Below are 20,765 nucleotides of genomic sequence, written 5' to 3'. Positions count from 1 at the left end.
CAAAAAGTGCTTTGGAGGTGGCAAAAGAAAGCTACGTGTAGTAATCCTTCCTCCAGTCCCCACATCAAAATGCATTTTGATGTTGCGATATGTCAGGATTGTCTTGTCCCACAGTAGGAACAGGAGTGGGAAGAATAGCCTGGAAAGCAGTGCCACGTTCAGGGCATCCACTTGTTCATGAGGCACAAATTCAGCCAAAGGCTGTTGGGTTTTTTCGAGTAAAAATGGTAACGATGTTAATGAGAGGAGCTGCAGAAAGGCCTGACTCATAGCTGGGCACCTCAGTCACTCGCACAAAAGAGCAGCAGCTGAGGGGCTATTTTTTCTTACTCTTCCACCAGAACAAATGAAGTCAGAGAGCAATGGTGAATCAGGCACAGCATTTTTAGAGCTACTGAAAAGATCATATAAGCAAGACTTAGAAATAGAATCACTTAACAGACAATAACACAAGAAATTCAGGATAGAAGTGAAAAGGGGGGTCCTTTTACAGTTAGACATGCATTCAGGGGACATTCGCAGCAGAGTGTAACTTCTATAGATCCACAAAATGCTCAGGCATAAATGTCATCCTTTATGGAATATGTACATTGTAGTAATCACAGATTACAAAAGGTTGGTTTGCATGGGGATTTTTGCAGATGGAGTTGGCCTTGCTATTTTACTACAAAGAACATCCTTTTGTGCTGCCCAGGTTCTCAGGAAAAAGGAAACGCAGCCTTTTCTTCCCAGTTTTCACACAATTGTATCAAGACAAGACTAGAGGATCCTAAGCCACTGCAGTATTCCACTGTACCAAGTCAGCATTAAAAGAAATAAATATACATATAACACTATACATAAATAACACTAAAGGTTGAGAAATCTGAAAAGGTTCATATAAACTTCCTTTTAAATAGTATTTACAATCTGGAGCCAAACACTGGCAAATAGCTGAGCAACTCCAGCCAGGCTAACACATCCTATGAGCCTATTTTGGGGCAGAAATACAGAATTCTCTATAGACACCAAAATGAAACAGTAAGAGAGGCCGTTCTCCACAAAAAGTAGTTAATCTCATAGTGGTTGAAGTAAAATGAAAACACTTTTAAAATAGATGTTTTCTACTTCTGTTTTGTTTTACCAATAAGTTCTCTCCACACTGATGAAGCAGGTAATTTGTCAGACATTCACAAATATAAAAAAATTAGTGCCTGCTAATGACAGAGACTTCAATTTAAATATACCTAGAGCTAATCTGGAAAAGATCAAAGGAGGAATCTAAGAAGAAAAGAATGGTGTTTTCTGAGATATAACCACCTATGAGGGGTCATTTCCATTTACTAATCAAGGCACTGATTTTACTCTTAAGGTGATTAAGTGCTAAACAGGCAACATCACTGATATCATCTTGCTCATACTAATTCAAAAAACCTACTGTCAACCTGCTCTAGTGCCAAGAGGGTGAGGACAGACATTCTCATGAAAACAGCCTTATCAGCGGAATTTAGTCCTTATGCACGTTTTCCACTAATTGTGACCTCGTTTTTTCCTTATTCTCTGTTACATACATGGGGAGTCTTATTGGCTTTGGTCTTATTCAATAATTTCAGGAGTTAAAAGAAATCCCTTTAAAAGAACTGCATTTTTTTACGGCTTGTGCCCTTTTCAGGTGAATTAACTCAGGCACAATTTTTCTGACCTGATTGTTGACAACAAAAGGACCAAACAAGGTTCTTAAGTTCCCAAGCTGAGACCACAGGGATGATACATATTCCTTCAAAAAGGGAGTAGGAGAGATTCAGTATGGGATCAAAAGATGCTACAGCCATTTATCAGACTAGACTAACTGCTAAATATACATATATATTTCCAAGAACAGCGTATTTCAAATACGCTTATTCCGAGATTTTTGTAGTGTCACCTCCCATATCACAGAAACTCCTCAACCAAAATAGTACTGGAACATTTGCAGCTTCACAGTGAGCTCAGATGGTTCCTCCGTCTTCCAAATTTTTTCTTTTCTGAATTCCTGACAAATATCCCCAAGACTCCAAGCAAGTTGTTTACCTTTTTGGCTAGATGACCAATGTCACATTTTTAGTGCTAGTATAATGTGCCTGCATGGAACATACTGTCCTCATCTCACCACAATGCTCCGAATTTTGGAGCACTTCTCCAAAGAAAACACATTTTTTTAACATTTCTTTTGTCTTCACCTACACTTAACTTTATGCCCTCTCCCATGGTGCCAACTGTTCTTGGAACAGATTGTCTCTGCCCATGCACTAATTAAACAGCTTGTCTTCTAAATCAATTTCTCCAGATCAAAATATTTTAACAAGATAAAAGCCAGTCTTTGTACTCAAAGCATAAAACAGAGTATCGCATATATCAGTTCTATTTTTGCCTCTGCCACAAACATTAGGTATGTCCTTAGTCAAAACATTTTCACTAGGCTGGTGTAGACAGTGCAGGTAGCCACAGGTTCACACTGCCTGCCTTTCACCTCTGCCAAAGGCAAGTCAGCCCTGGTTCAGAGCCTGGCACATACCTCAGTAAAGTGTGATGCCCATCTCAACAGGCTGTACAGAAAGACTGGCACGGCACTGGGCTCGCAGAGCTCCTTGGTGATCAGCAGTATGGGCACGTCAACCCCACTGCTGCCTATACCTGTCACTGCGGATTTCTTTCTGACTTGTCCTGGCTCCTCCACATTCAAAATGAGACTGAAACTAAATGTATTTTAAATATCATAGAATCATAGAATGGTTTGGGTTGGAAGAGACCTTAAAGATCATCCAGTTCCAACCCCCCTGGCCTGGTCAGGGACACCTCCCACCAGACCAGGTTGCTCAAAGCCCCATCCAGCCTGGCCTTGAACCCCTCCAGGGATGGGGCAGCCACAGCTTCTCTGGGCAACCCCTTCCAGTGTCTCACCACCCTCACAGGAAAGAATTTCTTCCTAATATCTAACCTAAATCTCCTCTATTTCAGTATAAAACCATTACCCCTCATCCTATTGCTACCCTCCCTTATAAAGAGTCTCTCCTCATCTCTCCTATAGCCCCCTTCAGGTACTGAGAGGCTGCTATAAGGTCTCCCTGAAGCCTTCTCTTCTCCAGGCTGAGAGAAGAGAATCACTGGCTAATCACTATCACTGGCTTACAGGGAACATCTGAGAACAGTGTAACAATCATTTGTTCTTCTGTGTTCTCTGAACACGGCTGGTCCCACCTGTCCACCTCAGGACACTGCTGAGCCCCTCAGGCAAGACGGTGACACCTCTGGGAAAGTGTATTTAAGCAAGGGCAAAAATGCTGGACAGGCAGAGGGGAGGGAGTAAGAAGGTCAGGGGAGTGGGAGGTGCTCCATGGCAGAGCAGGTACTTTTCCTGGAGGGACTGCAGCCCGTGGAGGACTGGTGAAGGACCAGAGGAAAAGAGCTGAGAAAGACAAAGCAACAGAGAGGAACCACCGAGTCCAGAGCCCAGGCCCTGTGACACTCCCTGCTGCACTGCAGGGACTGAGCGTGACCTGCCCCAACACCATGGGTGGAGGAGAAGTGTCTGGAGTAAAGTGAGCCTGGAAAAGGGGGAGGAAAGACATTTTGAATGTTTATCATTTTTTGTTTCCAAACACCCAACTCAGTAATTAAATATTTATGCTAATTGGCAATAAATTAAGTTAATTCCACAAGTCAAGACTGTTTTGCCCGTGACAGTACTTGGTAAGTGATTTCACTGTCTTTATTTTGACCCAGGAGTCTTCTCACTCTTCTTCTTCCCATTTTCTCCCCATCCCGCTGCAGGGAGGGGAGCGAGCAAACGGTGGTGTGGGTGCTTGCTGCCAGCCAGGACCTACTCACCTCATCAATGAAGGAGGCAACACCCCTTGAAAGCATAGCAGCAGAATTCCAAATAACATATTTTGAAATATATACGGCATTTCAGGCACCTTCATGGGTTAAGAACAGTGGTTTGAACCATTGCACCAGAGACAGGCTTCTACTCCTACCAGCTCTCGTGGTGTCTCAGTGCTATTTTAATTCTCATGTTTTATAAAGAATGCTGCTACTCATGCACAAGAAGATGAAAATCCATCCCCCTATTTCTTAACTGTAGTGAGTACCATAGAGGAGACAGATATAAAAAGCTGTAAGCACTCACTTTTGTTGCTAAGCTTGGGAGAGACAATCCTGAACACATACAGTGCACAGGTCAGAGTAAAGAAGGATATTTTTTTTACTAAAAATTGCTATTTTTCCCCATAAACCACAGTTCTGCAGAGTGTTTGTCTAGACCCAGATGGAATCTGCAATAAGCTTCTCACAGAGCAGCAGCTTTCTCAATGTTATTTTTGTAAATCTCTAGGCATGGAGCTTGCTGCAGTCAGAATGCGAGTACTGACATGGCGCTATGAAAATACAGAAACACTGGCTTGGAAATCTCCTCGGTTTGATGTTCCCCTTTCCAATCTTCTTCCTCTCTCTAGAAAGCACACGTCACACTTTCTGATATGCACCAACTAATTTTTCCACGTTGCTTATTATGCTACTGAAGAAAAAGAAACACAATAATGAGCTCAAACCTCTGTTGTGGCTGAGCTGTATTCAGCCCATGAAAAAATACATGTTGAATAAGAGGGATCCATGTATGTATAGGCTTTTCACAGACATTGGAGCAGACAAAGGACAACAGAGGTTCATGGCACAGACTTAAGCAATTTCAAAGGATGATCACAGAGGCCAAATTTGGCATGTGTAGCCCCTTCCTTCCTTCCTTTCTTCAACTCCCTTCTCAGTGACACCTATACTCCTCGCTCCTGGGGAGTGCAAGAATGGGTTAATAATGCTTGTTCCACATAAATTCCCTGTACCTGACTGGATTTTACCTTGCCATTCCTGGTAATCCTGATTTTGATCCATGTTGAGTCAATGCTTTAATCTTGTTCATCAGTGCAATTCAGGGCAAAAATAAAATGCACTTATGGTGCTGCAAAGAGAAGTGCCACACAGCAGTAAGGCTGGATTTATAAGTATATGCTCAGCATCTAATTAAGAAATGCACTGAGACAGAGAAAGACAATTAGCATAGCTAGATCAATGAGAGATCTTGTTATCTATTGCATGACATGGCCACTTGCAAAGACTTAACAAGAAAAAGAAAATTGAACTTCATGTTAGAAATATCTTGCCTTAGCAGGGTGGAGAAATTCAATGTTCCTTTTTTCAGCTCTGTTTGGACTTTAATTTTTTTTGTGTTCTGTTTTTGCTCGTTTTCTTCCTCTACAGTGGAATAAAGCATTTTTTCAGCTCTGTTTGGACTTTAATTTTTTTGTTGTTGTTGTTCTGTTACGTTTTTGCTCATTTTCTTCCTCTACAGTGGAATAAAGCATTCAGATTCTTCCATGCTATTGAGTTTTCAGAACATTTCCTTAGTGATTAGGAATGTAAAAACATCAGTGTTCATAAGGCTAAGGTGGGTACTTGGTTGGACTAGATATTGAAAGGTTGAACAGGGAGTAAATCCTCATGCTCGACTTCTTGTATCTGTTTCTAGACTGCAGTTTTCAGTTTCTACTTATTTTGGAATTACTGGCTAAGAAGCCTTCCCTTGCCCTTCTCGGGTACACACGTAATTTTCTGCAAGAAATTCTTGCAGAAGCCTGCAAAGTATATTTTGTGTTTACCATGAGATTTCTTACAAATATTACTACTATAAAGACTGCAATATTGCAATCTTTCCAGAGAGAAACACCAAGTAACCAAAGAGCATTCTCTCAGGCGATAGCCCACAGGGAGTGAATTTTACACTAGGTGGGATACAGATCCCAGAAGAGTGGAAGGAAAGTAAAAGGATGAAGAAAGAGCAACTACCCCAAAGGCAAAACCATGGAAAGAGTGAAAAATCTCTAACCCCTAGAAGTGTCTCTCCGTGCCACAACTCTCCCCTGCTCCTCCCAGCCTTCTCCAACATTTTGCAGGAGCTGCCACTGCTTCCCTGCAGAGGTAAAAGGAGGGCAGGGAGCACCTTCAAAAGGAAAGGTCTGGTGCAGGGTGAAGGGTGCAGCAAATACTTTGTCCCATAGCTCAAAACAGGTCTTGTTGCCACAATGATATGTGTATTTGCCGAGGGAAAATACAAACATGGAAATTACATTTAGGAAAGGTCTGGTGCAGGGTGAAGGGTGCATCAAATGGTTTGTCCCAGGTCTTATTGCCACAATGATAAGTGTATGTGCCAAGGGAAAATACGAACATGGAAATTACATTAAAGTGGTTAATACAATAGCTTGACAGTCCTGAAAGGTGAAGGTTGAATACCTAAAGTAAAGTAATACTAAATTTGCCACCTCCATCCAGCCTGACCATACCCTTGAAGTAGCATTCTTAAGTGAGAAAGCAGCACAGTCCTCATGCCTGGGATGAGGCACCACATACAGGTACCTTCATGAAGTATTTTCTCACTATCGACTTTCAAGATCCAACACACCTCTCACACTCAGTCTCTGATGCTTCCCCCAGGGTTGCCCACAAGAATTTTGGAAGATATTCTGAAGAACACTAACTAGAATGCCTCTATGCATTTGTTGGGGAAGAGGGAGCATCGAGACCCTAGCACACAGGATTTGGTATTTCAGCACTGCACTGTCAGGGACACAGAGATGTCTCCACAGCAACATGACCAAAACTTTAGGCAAAAGGAGGTTATTCACTATTAGTGCTTAGGAAAGAGTTTAAATTTCAGGCTGATGGTTGATAAGTTCTCATGTTCTTTGGCTTCAATCAGCAGCTTCCACTGAAGTATCTGATTTCTTAAGCTTCATACAAAGCATGTAAGAAACCCTAGCTTCTCTGTAAACTCTTAATCATGCTTGCAGCTTGTTTCATGAGAGATAATTGCTTGAGACTCATGGGGTTTACTTCCAGTGCACTTCACCGCAATTAAAAGTTATGTGACTAATACTAAATTTAGCAGGAGGCAGGCAGGTATAATTTTACTCTTTAGAACAGTGGCTCCTGAACATTTTAAACCACAAAGAAGGACCCTTTAACTCACTTCCTTAATAAGAAAATTGGGATTCAGGCTCTGCATGGAAATGCAACTCCTTGCCATTGCTTACACTGATAACATTTTCAATACAACTTGGTTTCAAACGAAATGTGTGATGGCAAAGATTGGGCTTTGATATAGAGAAAAAAATAGTGCTCATCTTTTTTCACCACAGAAAACAGAAAAGGCATAGATAGAAGGAACACCAGCTGGTAAAAAAATGGTGATCATATTCCAGACATAACCCCTGATGTACATAAAAAATAGCCTGATTCAAACTAACAGTAAAAGAAAACCCCTTCCTTAAAACTTACTTCATTGTTACTCTGTTGGTTTTTTGTTCTTCAAGGATGATAAACCATCAAGTACAGACCAATCCATCACCCACAGAGGGGTTTTGAAACCCTTCTACTGAGTGTCAATTGCCAAATACTCTCTTACCTTGCACTTATATCAGTATTTTAGCCACTAATTGCCTACTTCACCTGTCTTTGGTTTATTAATTAATTCTGTGTAAACATTCAAACAGCTGTTCAAATGTTAGCCACTCTACAAAAAAAAGCTAAAGTAGATGATGAAAAACTCTGGAGACAAGAATCCTGGGTTCATATACTACATATTCCAGACATAACCCCTGATGTACATAAAAAACAGACTGAGTACATTCAAATTAACAGTAGAAGAAAACCCCTTCCTTAAAACTTACTTCATTGTTACTCTGTTGGTTTTTTGTTCTTCAAGGATGATAAACCATCAAGTACAGACCAATCCATCACCCACAGAGGGGTTTTGAAACCCTTCTACTGAGTGTCAATTGCCAAATACTCTCTTACCTTGCACTTAAATCAGTTTTTTAGCCACTAATTGCCTACTTCACCTGTCTTTCGTTTATTAATTAATTCTGTGTAAACTTCAAACAGCTGTTAAAATATTAGGCACCCTAAAAAAAAAGCTCAAGTAGATAACGAAAAACACTTAAGACAAGAATCCTGGGTTCATATACTATAACAGCTGCAGTCTATCCACAGTCAAAAAGCAATGCAATGAAAATTGCTTCCCAAATGAAAAGTGAACTATTATGATTTACTGTAAAACAGATAGATACCGGAACAGCAACAAATAAAGCCTTTGTATCAATCATGGATTCCTGACTAGTTTTTGTACAATATTCTGTTTTTAAGAGCTGTAAAATATTATGAGCACTGCAGTTCAGTGGAAAGAGTATGACTTCACTAAGAAGAATTTTTGAAGGTTTGAACCTGTAATAATTTTAAATAATGAAGAGAAAAAAAGATGAAAATATATTAAAAGGCCTTACATAAGCAGGCAAAACAGTCCAAGATCTGCTCTGTTGACTAGAGGTAGCCAACAGCTATACTGTGCAGTGCCTAAACTCACAGAGAGGTGTTACAGCAATACCAGTGATAATTAATTTGGGGGATGGACTTCAATGCATATTGGGCTTCAGTTTTTGTGCTCTGGAGCTGACTTGAGACTCCCAGATAACATTATACTCAGGATTTAAGCTAGTTTTAAAGCCTGGTTTCCTCTTCATACTATCACCTTATTAGCAAGACTGATTTGATTCTGAAATTGGAGCAATTACTATCTCTTCCTGGTGTTGACATGTTCTCTCTTCTTAAGAGTTGCTGCCTTCTCTTTCTAGCAACCCCAGGAATGCCCTTTCAACTACCACCAGGATCAACACCTCCTGGGGCTCTCTTTAGAGGCAGACTCGCTTCAAGACCTCATGATCCTCTCTTTGAAGTTGCCTCAGGCTGATGCTACCCTTCTCACGAGCCCTTACAGGCCTAACAGGCCTACAGGCCTAATGCTTAAAAGATTTTTCATAGATTTCAAGATTTGCATTTAACTTTTCAGGTTAATATTAACCCTTCAATTACATGTCAATTTACAAGAGGACTTGCAGGATTAAAACCAGATGTGCTCCACAGCCAGTCCATGTAAACTGTAGACTCTAAACATATACTCAGCACCAAAGACCAGTGGGTAAGAATAAATCAGCAAAAGTTTTGCTGCACTTTAGTGACTTCCCCTGAAGCAGATTAGCTGTAAGCATCACTAACTGAATTAAATACCCAGTTAGAGGAAATAAAATGCCAAAAGCTGTGATCCATAGATTTTCTCAGGAAGTTTTTAGTACTAGCATACTGTCTCAGCACTGTGCAGAAAAAGATATTTTCCTGCAGTTCATACATAATGGAGGTGGAAAGTGGTCCAAAGAGTAAACCCAACATGTTCAAGACCATACCACAAGCCAGTGGCTGAACCTAAAATAGAATTCAGAGACAAATTTGGCTCTGGTGGACGAAGAGTCACTGCATGTAATGAAGTCACAGCTCACACTATTAGTTGTTTAGTTCACCCACAGATTATCATTTGCCTGTATCTTATGTTGGCACTGGAGCGCAAGGACAACTAAAGTAGATGATGATCAAAAGCAAAAATAACACTTACTTCTATCTTTCCATTATCATAATTAAAGCAGCAATTAGAAACATTTAAAAAAATAAAAATGTAGCCTGCAGTATCTCAAGGAGAAAAACGTTTCAGAGACAGGCACTGTAAATTTACCGCTCCTGCCTTTCATCCTCCAGTTCAACTTTGTAAGAGTCTACAGTCACACTTCTGCCATTTCTAGAGATACTACAGTGAAGTGTCCAGATGGCCCTGGGTCTGCACTGCTTTACATCCAAGAAAAGCAATTAGAACAACTCTTGTTAGGAAGGGTATTGAAGGAATCCAGGCAGGAAGGAGCAGAGGGAGGAATACATTTGTAGAGTACAAGGAGACAAACAGATATGTTACTGATGAGCTAGAGGAGAATGCACCCAGAGTTTTCCAACCTGGAGCATGCACTTTGACAATGAAGTCTTCAATTTCAGGAACGCTCATGCATTTTGTCAGAATTACCAACTTTCTTAATTAGATTTTGAGCGTTTACATGGTTTTCCAATACTGAACCCTGGGCAACACTACTTGTGACTGGCCACCAACTGGATTTAACTCCATTCACCACAACTCTTTGGGCTCAGCCCTCCAGCCAGTTTTTTACCCATTGAAGAGTACGACCATTCAAGCCATGGGAAACCAGTTTCTCTGGGAAAATTCACATTTGCCAGCCTCCAGTCAAATGGGACTAGTTAGGACAGTTAGCCAGGACTGCTGATAAATGATGGAAAGTAGCTTGGTGAGTTCTTCCATCAGCTGGGTACCCTTGGGTGAATCCCATCCATTCCCATAGACTTGGGTGTGTCAAAGTGGTGTAGCAGGTCACTAACCATTTCCCCTTGGATTATGGGGGCTTCATTCTGCTCCCTGTCCCTGCATTCTGGCTCAGGAGTTTGGTTACCCAGAACAACTGGTACTACTGTTAAAGACTGAGGCAAAGAAGGCATTAAGTACCTCAGCCTTTTCCTCATCCTTGGTCAATATGTTTTCCCCCCATATCCAATAAAGAACGGAGATTCTTCTTAGCCCTCCTTTAGTTGCTAATATATTTATAGAAACATTTTTAATTGTCTTTTATGGCAGTAGCCAGGTTAAGTCCTAGTTGGTCTTTGGCTGTTCTAATTTTCTCCCTGCATAATCTCATGACATCCTTGTAGTCCTCCTGAGCAAGTGGCTGTTTGCTCCTGCTTTTCCATTCTCCTAGCAGTATCTTCACATCAGCTTCATTTAATTTCTATCACCCCTAACCACTTCTTCCAACCTCTCATCCTCACTTTGTCTTTAATTTCCACTTGGCTTCTTCTCTCCAAAACTTTCTGCTTCGTAACCAGCCTGCCAATTGCTATTATCACAACCTTTTCTCTGCCTATGTATTTTTCTGTCCATTTAAAAACACTGTTTACAAAGGAGTGTTTCCACAGAGTCTTAATACACCGAGGCCCTGTTCCTGGCTGGCTTCTATGGTATCAAAGTACTAATAACCAATAACAGATTGTAATTAGATCTACTGTCTTTACTGCTACAGTAAGACATTCTTAAAAGATTATGGAAAAGTAGGATTCCTTTCTGGTGACTCATTTTTTATGTTTCTCAGCCATTTTGTTTTGCTGGAAATGACCCAGGAAGTTTTTAGACTAAGCTCTGAACACTGACATTTTGGCCCATTGATCCTGTATCACTTTGGAATAATAATGTATACGTGCACCAGTAGGTTGGATTTCACACCCCATCCTGACAGCTCTGTCCGGAGCTAGGACGCCAGCAGATGGCAGATTGATCATTGCACTGGACAATTTCCCTGTGCAGAAAAAGATATTTTCCTGCAGTTCATACATAATGGAGGTGGAAAGTGGTCCAAAGAGTAAACCCAACATGTTCAAGACCATACCACAAGCCAGTGGCTGAACCTAAAATAGAATTCAGAGACAAATTTGGCTCTGGTGGACGAAGAGTCACTGCATGTAATGAAGTCACAGCTCACACTATTAGTTGTTTAGTTCACCCACAGATTATCATTTGCCTGTATCTTATGTTGGCACTGGAGCGCAAGGACAACTAAAGTAGATGATGATCAAAAGCAAAAATAACACTTACTTCTATCTTTCCATTATCATAATTAAAGCAGCAATTAGAAACATTTAAAAAAATAAAAATGTAGCCTGCAGTATCTCAAGGAGAAAAACGTTTCAGAGACAGGCACTGTAAATTTACCGCTCCTGCCTTTCATCCTCCAGTTCAACTTTGTAAGAGTCTACAGTCACACTTCTGCCATTTCTAGAGATACTACAGTGAAGTGTCCAGATGGCCCTGGGTCTGCACTGCTTTACATCCAAGAAAAGCAATTAGAACAACTCTTGTTAGGAAGGGTATTGAAGGAATCCAGGCAGGAAGGAGCAGAGGGAGGAATACATTTGTAGAGTACAAGGAGACAAACAGATATGTTACTGATGAGCTAGAGGAGAATGCACCCAGAGTTTTCCAACCTGGAGCATGCACTTTGACAATGAAGTCTTCAATTTCAGGAACGCTCATGCATTTTGTCAGAATTACCAACTTTCTTAATTAGATTTTGAGCGTTTACATGGTTTTCCAATACTGAACCCTGGGCAACACTACTTGTGACTGGCCACCAACTGGATTTAACTCCATTCACCACAACTCTTTGGGCTCAGCCCTCCAGCCAGTTTTTTACCCATTGAAGAGTACGACCATTCAAGCCATGGGAAACCAGTTTCTCTGGGAAAATTCACATTTGCCAGCCTCCAGTCAAATGGGACTAGTTAGGACAGTTAGCCAGGACTGCTGATAAATGATGGAAAGTAGCTTGGTGAGTTCTTCCATCAGCTGGGTACCCTTGGGTGAATCCCATCCATTCCCATAGACTTGGGTGTGTCAAAGTGGTGTAGCAGGTCACTAACCATTTCCCCTTGGATTATGGGGGCTTCATTCTGCTCCCTGTCCCTGCATTCTGGCTCAGGAGTTTGGTTACCCAGAACAACTGGTACTACTGTTAAAGACTGAGGCAAAGAAGGCATTAAGTACCTCAGCCTTTTCCTCATCCTTGGTCAATATGTTTTCCCCCCATATCCAATAAAGAACGGAGATTCTTCTTAGCCCTCCTTTAGTTGCTAATATATTTATAGAAACATTTTTAATTGTCTTTTATGGCAGTAGCCAGGTTAAGTCCTAGTTGGTCTTTGGCTGTTCTAATTTTCTCCCTGCATAATCTCATGACATCCTTGTAGTCCTCCTGAGCAAGTGGCTGTTTGCTCCTGCTTTTCCATTCTCCTAGCAGTATCTTCACATCAGCTTCATTTAATTTCTATCACCCCTAACCACTTCTTCCAACCTCTCATCCTCACTTTGTCTTTAATTTCCACTTGGCTTCTTCTCTCCAAAACTTTCTGCTTCGTAACCAGCCTGCCAATTGCTATTATCACAACCTTTTCTCTGCCTATGTATTTTTCTGTCCATTTAAAAACACTGTTTACAAAGGAGTGTTTCCACAGAGTCTTAATACACCGAGGCCCTGTTCCTGGCTGGCTTCTATGGTATCAAAGTACTAATAACCAATAACAGATTGTAATTAGATCTACTGTCTTTACTGCTACAGTAAGACATTCTTAAAAGATTATGGAAAAGTAGGATTCCTTTCTGGTGACTCATTTTTTATGTTTCTCAGCCATTTTGTTTTGCTGGAAATGACCCAGGAAGTTTTTAGACTAAGCTCTGAACACTGACATTTTGGCCCATTGATCCTGTATCACTTTGGAATAATAATGTATACGTGCACCAGTAGGTTGGATTTCACACCCCATCCTGACAGCTCTGTCCGGAGCTAGGACGCCAGCAGATGGCAGATTGATCATTGCACTGGACAATTTCCCTGTGGAAGTTCTTGAGTGAATTAAAAAAAAAATAAAATTAAATTGTACCTGTTTTCCTTACAGAAAATCACAATGAATAGCACTATATTCACGGAATCACGGATTTGACAGAGTTGGACGGGCCATCTAGAGGTCATCTAGTGGAATCACGGATTTGACAGAGTTGGAAGGGCCATCTAGAGATCATCTAGTCCAATTCCCCTGCTAAGCAGGATTTCCCAGAGCACATTATACAGGACTGCATCCAGGTGGGTCTTGAAAATCCCCAGAGAAGGGGACTCCACGACCTCCCTGGGCAGCCTGTTCCAGGGCTCTGTCACCCTCACTGGAAAGAAGTTCTTCCTCATTTTTTAGTGGAACTTCTTATGTTCCAGCTTGTGCCCGTTGCCCCTTGTCCTATTGCTGGAAACCGCTGAAAAGAGTCCGGCTCCATCCTCCTTCAACCCATCCTTTAGGAACTTGTAAACATAGATGAGGTGTCCCCTCAGTCTTCTCAAGGCTAAAGAGCCCCAGCTCTTTTCTCGTAAGGGAGATGCTGTAATCCCTTAATCATCTTGGTTGCCCTACGCTGGACTCTCTAGTAGTTCCCTGTCCCTCTTGAACTGGGGGGCCCAGAACTGGACGCAGTATTCCAGTTGTGGCCTCACCAGTGTAGAGTAGAGAGGGAGAATGACCTCCCTCGACCTGCTGGCCACACTTTTCCCTGTGCAGCCCAGGATTCCATTGGCTCTCCTGGCAACACAGGCACATTGCTGGTGCATGGAGATCCTGCCATCCACCAGAACTCCCAGATCTTTTTCCTCAGTATTACTTCCCAGAAGATCCACCCCTAACCTATATTGGTGCCTGGGGTTCTTCCTCCCCAGGTGCAGGACATTTTTTTTGCCCTTGTTGAACGTCATTAGGTTCTTCTCTGCCCAGCTCTCCAGCCTGTCCAGGTCACGCTGGATGGTGGCACAGCCCTCTGGAGTGTCGGCCAGCCCTCCCGGTTTGGTGTCATCAGCGAACTTGCTGAGGATACACTCTGTCCCCTCGTCCAGGACATTGATGAATATGTTGAACAGGACTGGGCCGAGTATTGACCCTTGGGGGACACCGCTGGTTACAGGCCTCCAACTTGACCCCACTCCATTAATGACAACCCTCTGAGTCCTGTCACACAACCAGGACTCAATCCACCTCACTGCCCCCTCATCTAGCCCACACTTCTTTAATTTTCTAATGAGGGTGTTGTGGGAGACAGTGTCAAAAGCCTTGCTGAAGTCAAGGTAGATGACATCTGCTGCTCTCCCCTCATCCAGCCATCTAGTTATAACATCATAGAAGGCTATCAGATTGGTCAAGCATGATTTACCAAATTTTTAAAATTTGGATTTATTAAAAAAGAAAAGACAGGGTGTTAATATCCTCATTGGTTTTTTTAGCTGCTGATGTAATAACACACTGATGCTGGCTAGAAATGAAATGAAATAAAAAAAAATAAAAGCGATTGTGTTGATTTTTTACGAAGTAGTGTATTTTCTTGAGACATGAGCTTCAGGGGTGGAACCTGGCCACCATCCACGTCTCTGGCTCCTCACTCACATCCCTGTATTGCGATTCACACCCTACCAGCTGCGTTGCCAGACCTGTCCTCAGCCTCATGCTGTCAGCCAGCAGAGTGAAAGCAGTAACCAAGTCCAGGAACTGCTCCCACTGGCTTTACCTTAGATGCCAGAAAATCCTGAAGTGCTCTCAGAAGCAGGTTTTGCTGAGGCTGAATGCCTTCATCTGCACTGAACTGGAAGATGAGGGAAGATCTGTCAGGTTATGAGCTTCTTATCTATTTTCAGTGAGAATCTAAACACTCATTCCAAGGTTTGAATAAAGACTACCTGAATTTAGCCTATATTTAACTCATGATAATGACAGTTGCTGTGTTCTGTAACTGTGTACTCTGCCTATGGAGTGCTTTCCTTTCTATCTTTAGATGCTTACAGCCTCTGTGTGTACAGGGCAAGCCAAAAGAATGGGGTTTGTTCTGCTGTTTATTATAGAAACAGTCTCCGGTCATTCATAAGATCCCTCATATATGTAAGAGAAGAAGACTACTTTTATGGTTTTATGTCACCTTGGAATGCATATTTCATTTCTGTAGTGTCTGGAAAGCTTTGCCAGGTGAAAATTGTTTATAAGAATTACCATCTTTTTAATTAGATTTTGAGTGTTTCCATGGTTTTCTCAGGTGGGGTGGGAAAACTGATTGGGTGATCACTGAACCTAGACGTTGAATGCTTGTGACCAGTTCATATAGTGAATCTGATCACCCTGTATATATCCATTTTCTTGGGAATCACGCTTGTATGTATGTGAGAACAGACTAGCACCCAGGTTCTGCCCCAGATTATTGAAGATGGGACATATAAGAATAATCAGTAGCTGAGCAGGTAGGGCTATCATGGGGGATGCTTTGGATTATGCCTGTGACTTGGTTGATGTTTATTTACTTGTACCAAACGTGATTATTCCTGTAGGACAGATGGCACAGACTAGGCAATGCGTGGTATTTGGGACACCTCCTTGTAATGCAGGCACCATCACTCTGCCAGTGCCTCCCTTTCCTAAAATGGTACATGAAAAGTTCCTGTTTTTACAAAGCATTATTTTGCAATGAAATACTTCCAGCCCTACCTAGTCACAAATGAATAGTTGTTTTCCTGGTTATCTACATACTGAAATAGTGGCAACATTTTGGATTACAAGATAAGTAGTGACATGTGTCCAGCTCCTCTGCTGAAATATTCAGCAATGCTGTTGATACTGTGGGGGTATTGTGCATTTGATAATTCCCCTTTATGGAGTTCAAATTGTTCTTAAAATTCCCACAGAGCGCGTGGGCTGATCACTGCAATAGCTAAATATAGCATTCTTAGGGCCTGTAATTTGGGCTGCTAATTAATGAAGGTTTGGTGGGGCTCCACACAGGTCACATCACAGGCAGCAGAAGTTCACTAGCACAACTCCACTGGGAGAAACCCTCCTTTCATCTTTCCAGCTATGCTGGGGGATGCCAGGGGCACGCTGTCCCTTGCGTGCCACGGGGTCCATGTTCACAGTTACACTGTTGGGTGGAGCAAGAGACCTGTTGTTGGTTGGAATGTGTTGGGTGAAAAAAGTGCTGTGCAGACACGGAAACCTTCTTCTCCTTCCCACCTGCCAGTGTATGCATCTGTCTCTTACCTAGCTTCAGAAACAATCCTACCCACAATGCAAGATCAAGCTGCTTTCAAATCCCATCCACCTGCACAGATGATGACAAAGTTGCAAGGATTTCAGGGACTCTTGGTAACCCTGACACCAGTCACACAACATCCCTAAGGGTGAACAGGATAAACAGAGGCAACCGGGAACAGATAAGACAGAAGCAGAGTGTTGAGGCTTAAGCACGTGGAAATTTGACATATCATAATGTCCAGGACACATGCATCATTTCTTTTTATTCCCTTCCCCATGACTAGAAGCTCAAATTGCCCTTGAGGACCCACTGGGAAGCAAATACAACAGGTAACTAGTGAATGCCATCTTACAGACTCAGCTACAAGGGCTATGGGGGCATATCTTTTGGAAATTCAATTTGCTGTATCACTAGATTATTGATACACACTCAGTGACCCCTCAGCTAGATTCTCCTCATTTTTATGTCTTCTCTTTAAAGGTTATAGAAGGTTACCTTACAACCACAAACATACTGAATTTGAGTTCATTAGGAGGCAGTTATAAAGTAAGAAAACAGTTACATATTGAACTAAATTTTGTTCACTGCTCAGGATTATATCAAGAACTGTTACTCCACTTTTGGATTCATCCGATTAGGTTAAAACATTTATGGACCCTAACAATGTAAACACAAAGTGATAATAAATTATCTAATTACAAAAATTATAATGATTATTATATGCTGCATTAGCTAATAATATAAAGTATATATCATTTATAACATGTTAATGATCATTTATAGTACATCTATTGTTATGTAAATAATATATAAAGTGAAACAACTGATATTAAGACTAGTTCCTAAGATGCATGTAAATGGTAAACTGTATCAGGAATATTTCCAATAGCTGAACCTCATTACTAGGAATATTGAAGGAAATTATATATAACTCCATCCACCAAATCACAAAAGAACAGATATAGTGGATTTATGAGAATCAAAGTAAAAGAAATAAACATACATTTTGGCTAAACACAGAGATCACAGATCTCTAAATTACTATGGAAGCTGAAAAAACACCAAGGAAGAAAAGAAATAGTTTAGATGGTTATAAACAATAAGGAACTGCATTAACTCAAGAAAAGGAAGGAAGACTCTGAATACCAACAGAACTCCCATTATGTGCCAAAGGACTATATTCTGTATGAAACATTAGTATCAGCATTTATCTGTGAATTTTAAAATACTTCAAGTAGGGTGTGTATTGTTTTACTCATAAACTATCATATGGCAGTTAAATGGTCCTGTCCATGTCACCCAGAAAGCCAATACTAGAGGTGACAACTAATCAAGAATTTTCTGACTCTCAATTCATATCACGACTTCAAGATTGTAGCTTTTCTTGGGCAGAAGTAGGCTGGAAGGTTCAGAGATTCCTTTGAAATGAAGCAGGTATAATAAGAAGGTAGGTAAAAAGAAACTAGGGATCTTAACGATTTCTGGTTTTGCAGGCCCAACCTGAGCCATCTTTCAATAGCCTTATTTTCATTTCATAAAAATGTGGGCCATTTTCAAGTGCTCTCCAGTCAGACATGCACATGCTTACTCACCCATAATCACTAGTCACCTTGTTCCTCATTTAGCCTGAGATGCTCCTTATGGCTGGTCTGGGACACTTCAAAGTAATTTAATCAAAAGGGAAATTGTTCATACTCCAGTCTAATACTCAATTACTTCCTTTCAAAAACAGTTACAAGTAATTTGCTCTCATCTGTGGGAATGTTCTAGAAATAGATGCCTATTAAACTAACCAGCTTGGATAGCTTCTCATCTACTCAGTCCCTAGAAAGACTTACTTCCAGACATGCCGCCTCCAAGGGAAGCATCACACAGGTCACTTCTAGAAGTTCTGCTTCAAAGACACAATCCCTGAAGTGAACCATCGGCAAATGAGCAAAACAGCATTTGCCAGATCTAAGGCACTGCTTGTGAAATAATTGCTTACACTCAAAATTGCTTACACTCAAATTGTTACACTCAAAAATAGAGGGTACTGGCAACATGAAGGGAGACTACGTATGAGAAAGTCTATATAGACATCTATAGTGTAGGACGTATCCACGGGAGGCAAGGCAGGTAAATACCACGAAAATGATTCCAGTAGTGGCATTATGCCAGTTTTTGCAGCTGCAGATCTACTCCAACGCATCTGTCCTCTTGCAGTGAAAACATATCACTCAGACATCTCTCTTCTCAAGTTCACATTCACTCCAGTAACCCTGCTTTCCAAGTCTTTCAGGCTTTATTAGTAATGCAGTCATTACATACTCTGCATCTTTGTTCCTCCAGAAGTTACACTACCTTCTCTTTGTTTTCAGTGAATGCATAAACATGTCCAAAGCAACCTGTGGAATTTTGAAGGTGTTTACAACCAGTCCTTGTAAGGAACCTAGCTTAGGAGATACATTCCCCAGAAATAGCCTCAAGAATGAAATTCAGAACCTGATCTATAATCCCTACATCACCATCTAGAGAAGTCTATTTCCCTCCACAGAAGCCTCTAAGGATGTTAACCATCATCTCAACTAGTCATGTAAATATTTCATGGTGCCCAACATGTAAAAAGGACTGCAGGTAATAGCAACAGAATTAAAAGCAAGTTAGACAACACAAGCAAAAAAACTGACAGTGAACTTACTCTGAAAACTTTTTCCACCCTTGCGATACTCTTCCCAAAGATGGTTCCAAGTTGGTCTCCAATCCCAGCCAGCAAGAAGCCAAACAGTGGAATCCCAAAGATGGCATACAAGATGCAGAAAACCTTGCCTCCAACAGTACTTGGTGCCATGTTTCCGTACCCTGAGGAGAAAAACAATTGTCAGCCTTAGAACTTATATAGGGCTGTTTAGAAAAACTAATGGGTTTAGAAGAACTGCTCTTCCTGCAGGTATACCTTTGTTCCACATGGAATTCCTATTTAAAGAGTTTCCATGGCACGATGTTATTTCCCAGGTGAGCTACCCACTGTGATTCAGTTCTTCTTGTAGCCTCAGTTACCCATGTTTCCTACAGATTCAGGTCCTATCTAGTTTTTGTTTGATTAATTAATCTAGCTTGATTTATCATGGCACAAAAATCCCTCTGTGCTGGCCTGGTGCCTGCAGGCTACTGCTCCTCTTGGAGTCATTGCCAATGACATCCTGATGAGAGTGTGACTCACCTGACAAGGCTCATTTTCAGTGGTTAGCTGATGATTTCCTCAGCCCCTCAACACCTCCAAACTGTACCCACACTACACGAATCCACCCTTGACCTCTTTATTCAGCTCCTCTTTCAATTTGACAATAAAGAGCCCAAGATTTGCATTTCATGAGGGGTTTTGTGGCAGTAATATTTGCACCTTATTATTTAAGAGGAGGTATCTTTTCTGAAATGTGATAGAGATTTTTATTCTGACTATACATAATTATTTGAATATTAAAAATGACCACACAATCACAAAACACTGATGAAATAAAGTGGAAACACAGAATATCCAGAGAGTTGTAGATCTAAGAAAGTGTCTGCTTCATCTACAGTGATTTCTCCTGGTCCTTGGGAATTAAGGCTGGGCTCCCAGATCCTAATCATGTTAGTTTTGTGACACTGGGGTTGGATACATCTCTCTGTCATGGGATGGTGAAGAGGCTAAGCTGACACACAATGCTGCTCCTGTCCCAACCCACGGTCCTTTTCATGGCTGCATCCCTGATCCTAGATTTCTCCTAAAAGTCCAAGAAAATCCAGGCTCCACAGGCCAATGGACTGAGGTGGACCAAGTAGTCTGCTGAGCGCCTTCCTAACAGGGCTCTGGTGAATAAAATAAAATAAATTTCATGCCCAGACACAATACATAGACTTTATGCAGCCTATAAAAGTCTCATTCATGGAGAATTTAAAGCAAATATGGGCAAAAATCCAAGCTTTTTTCAATAAGTTATTTAAATAGCAGATGTCAATGAATATGCCTACATAAACTATGCCTACATAGTGGCATTTATTTTAATGAGTAATTTAAAATCTTGTCATTTGGGTCTATTGAGTAAACAAATATTAAGGGAGGGTTTTCTTACATTTGATTCAGAAATGTTTTCTTTCTTGCTACCCGCTGGTTTCATGCTATTGTTAAAAATACATG

The 20,765-nt window shown here is 41.2% G+C and overlaps 1 protein-coding gene across 1 annotated transcript in view; it reads right to left on the bottom strand.

Moving 5' to 3' along the window:
* KCNK10 (potassium channel, two pore domain subfamily K, member 10) overlaps positions 1 to 20,765 on the bottom strand; it is a 71,410-nt gene that overhangs the window by 15,461 nt on the left and 35,184 nt on the right. Inside the window, exon 5 of the mRNA XM_014946994.1 lies at positions 19,287 to 19,447. Within this exon, the coding sequence (XP_014802480.1) occupies positions 19,287 to 19,447 (161 nt within the window). The remainder of the gene's footprint in view (positions 1 to 19,286; positions 19,448 to 20,765) is intronic.

Source organism: Calidris pugnax, unplaced genomic scaffold, assembly GCF_001431845.1.
Source record: "Calidris pugnax isolate Ruff unplaced genomic scaffold, ASM143184v1 scaffold127, whole genome shotgun sequence".
NCBI classification, from domain to species: Eukaryota; Metazoa; Chordata; class Aves; order Charadriiformes; family Scolopacidae; genus Calidris; species Calidris pugnax.
The sequence above is the reverse complement of the archived record's forward strand: the minus strand, read 5'-3'. Positions and strand labels throughout refer to the sequence as shown.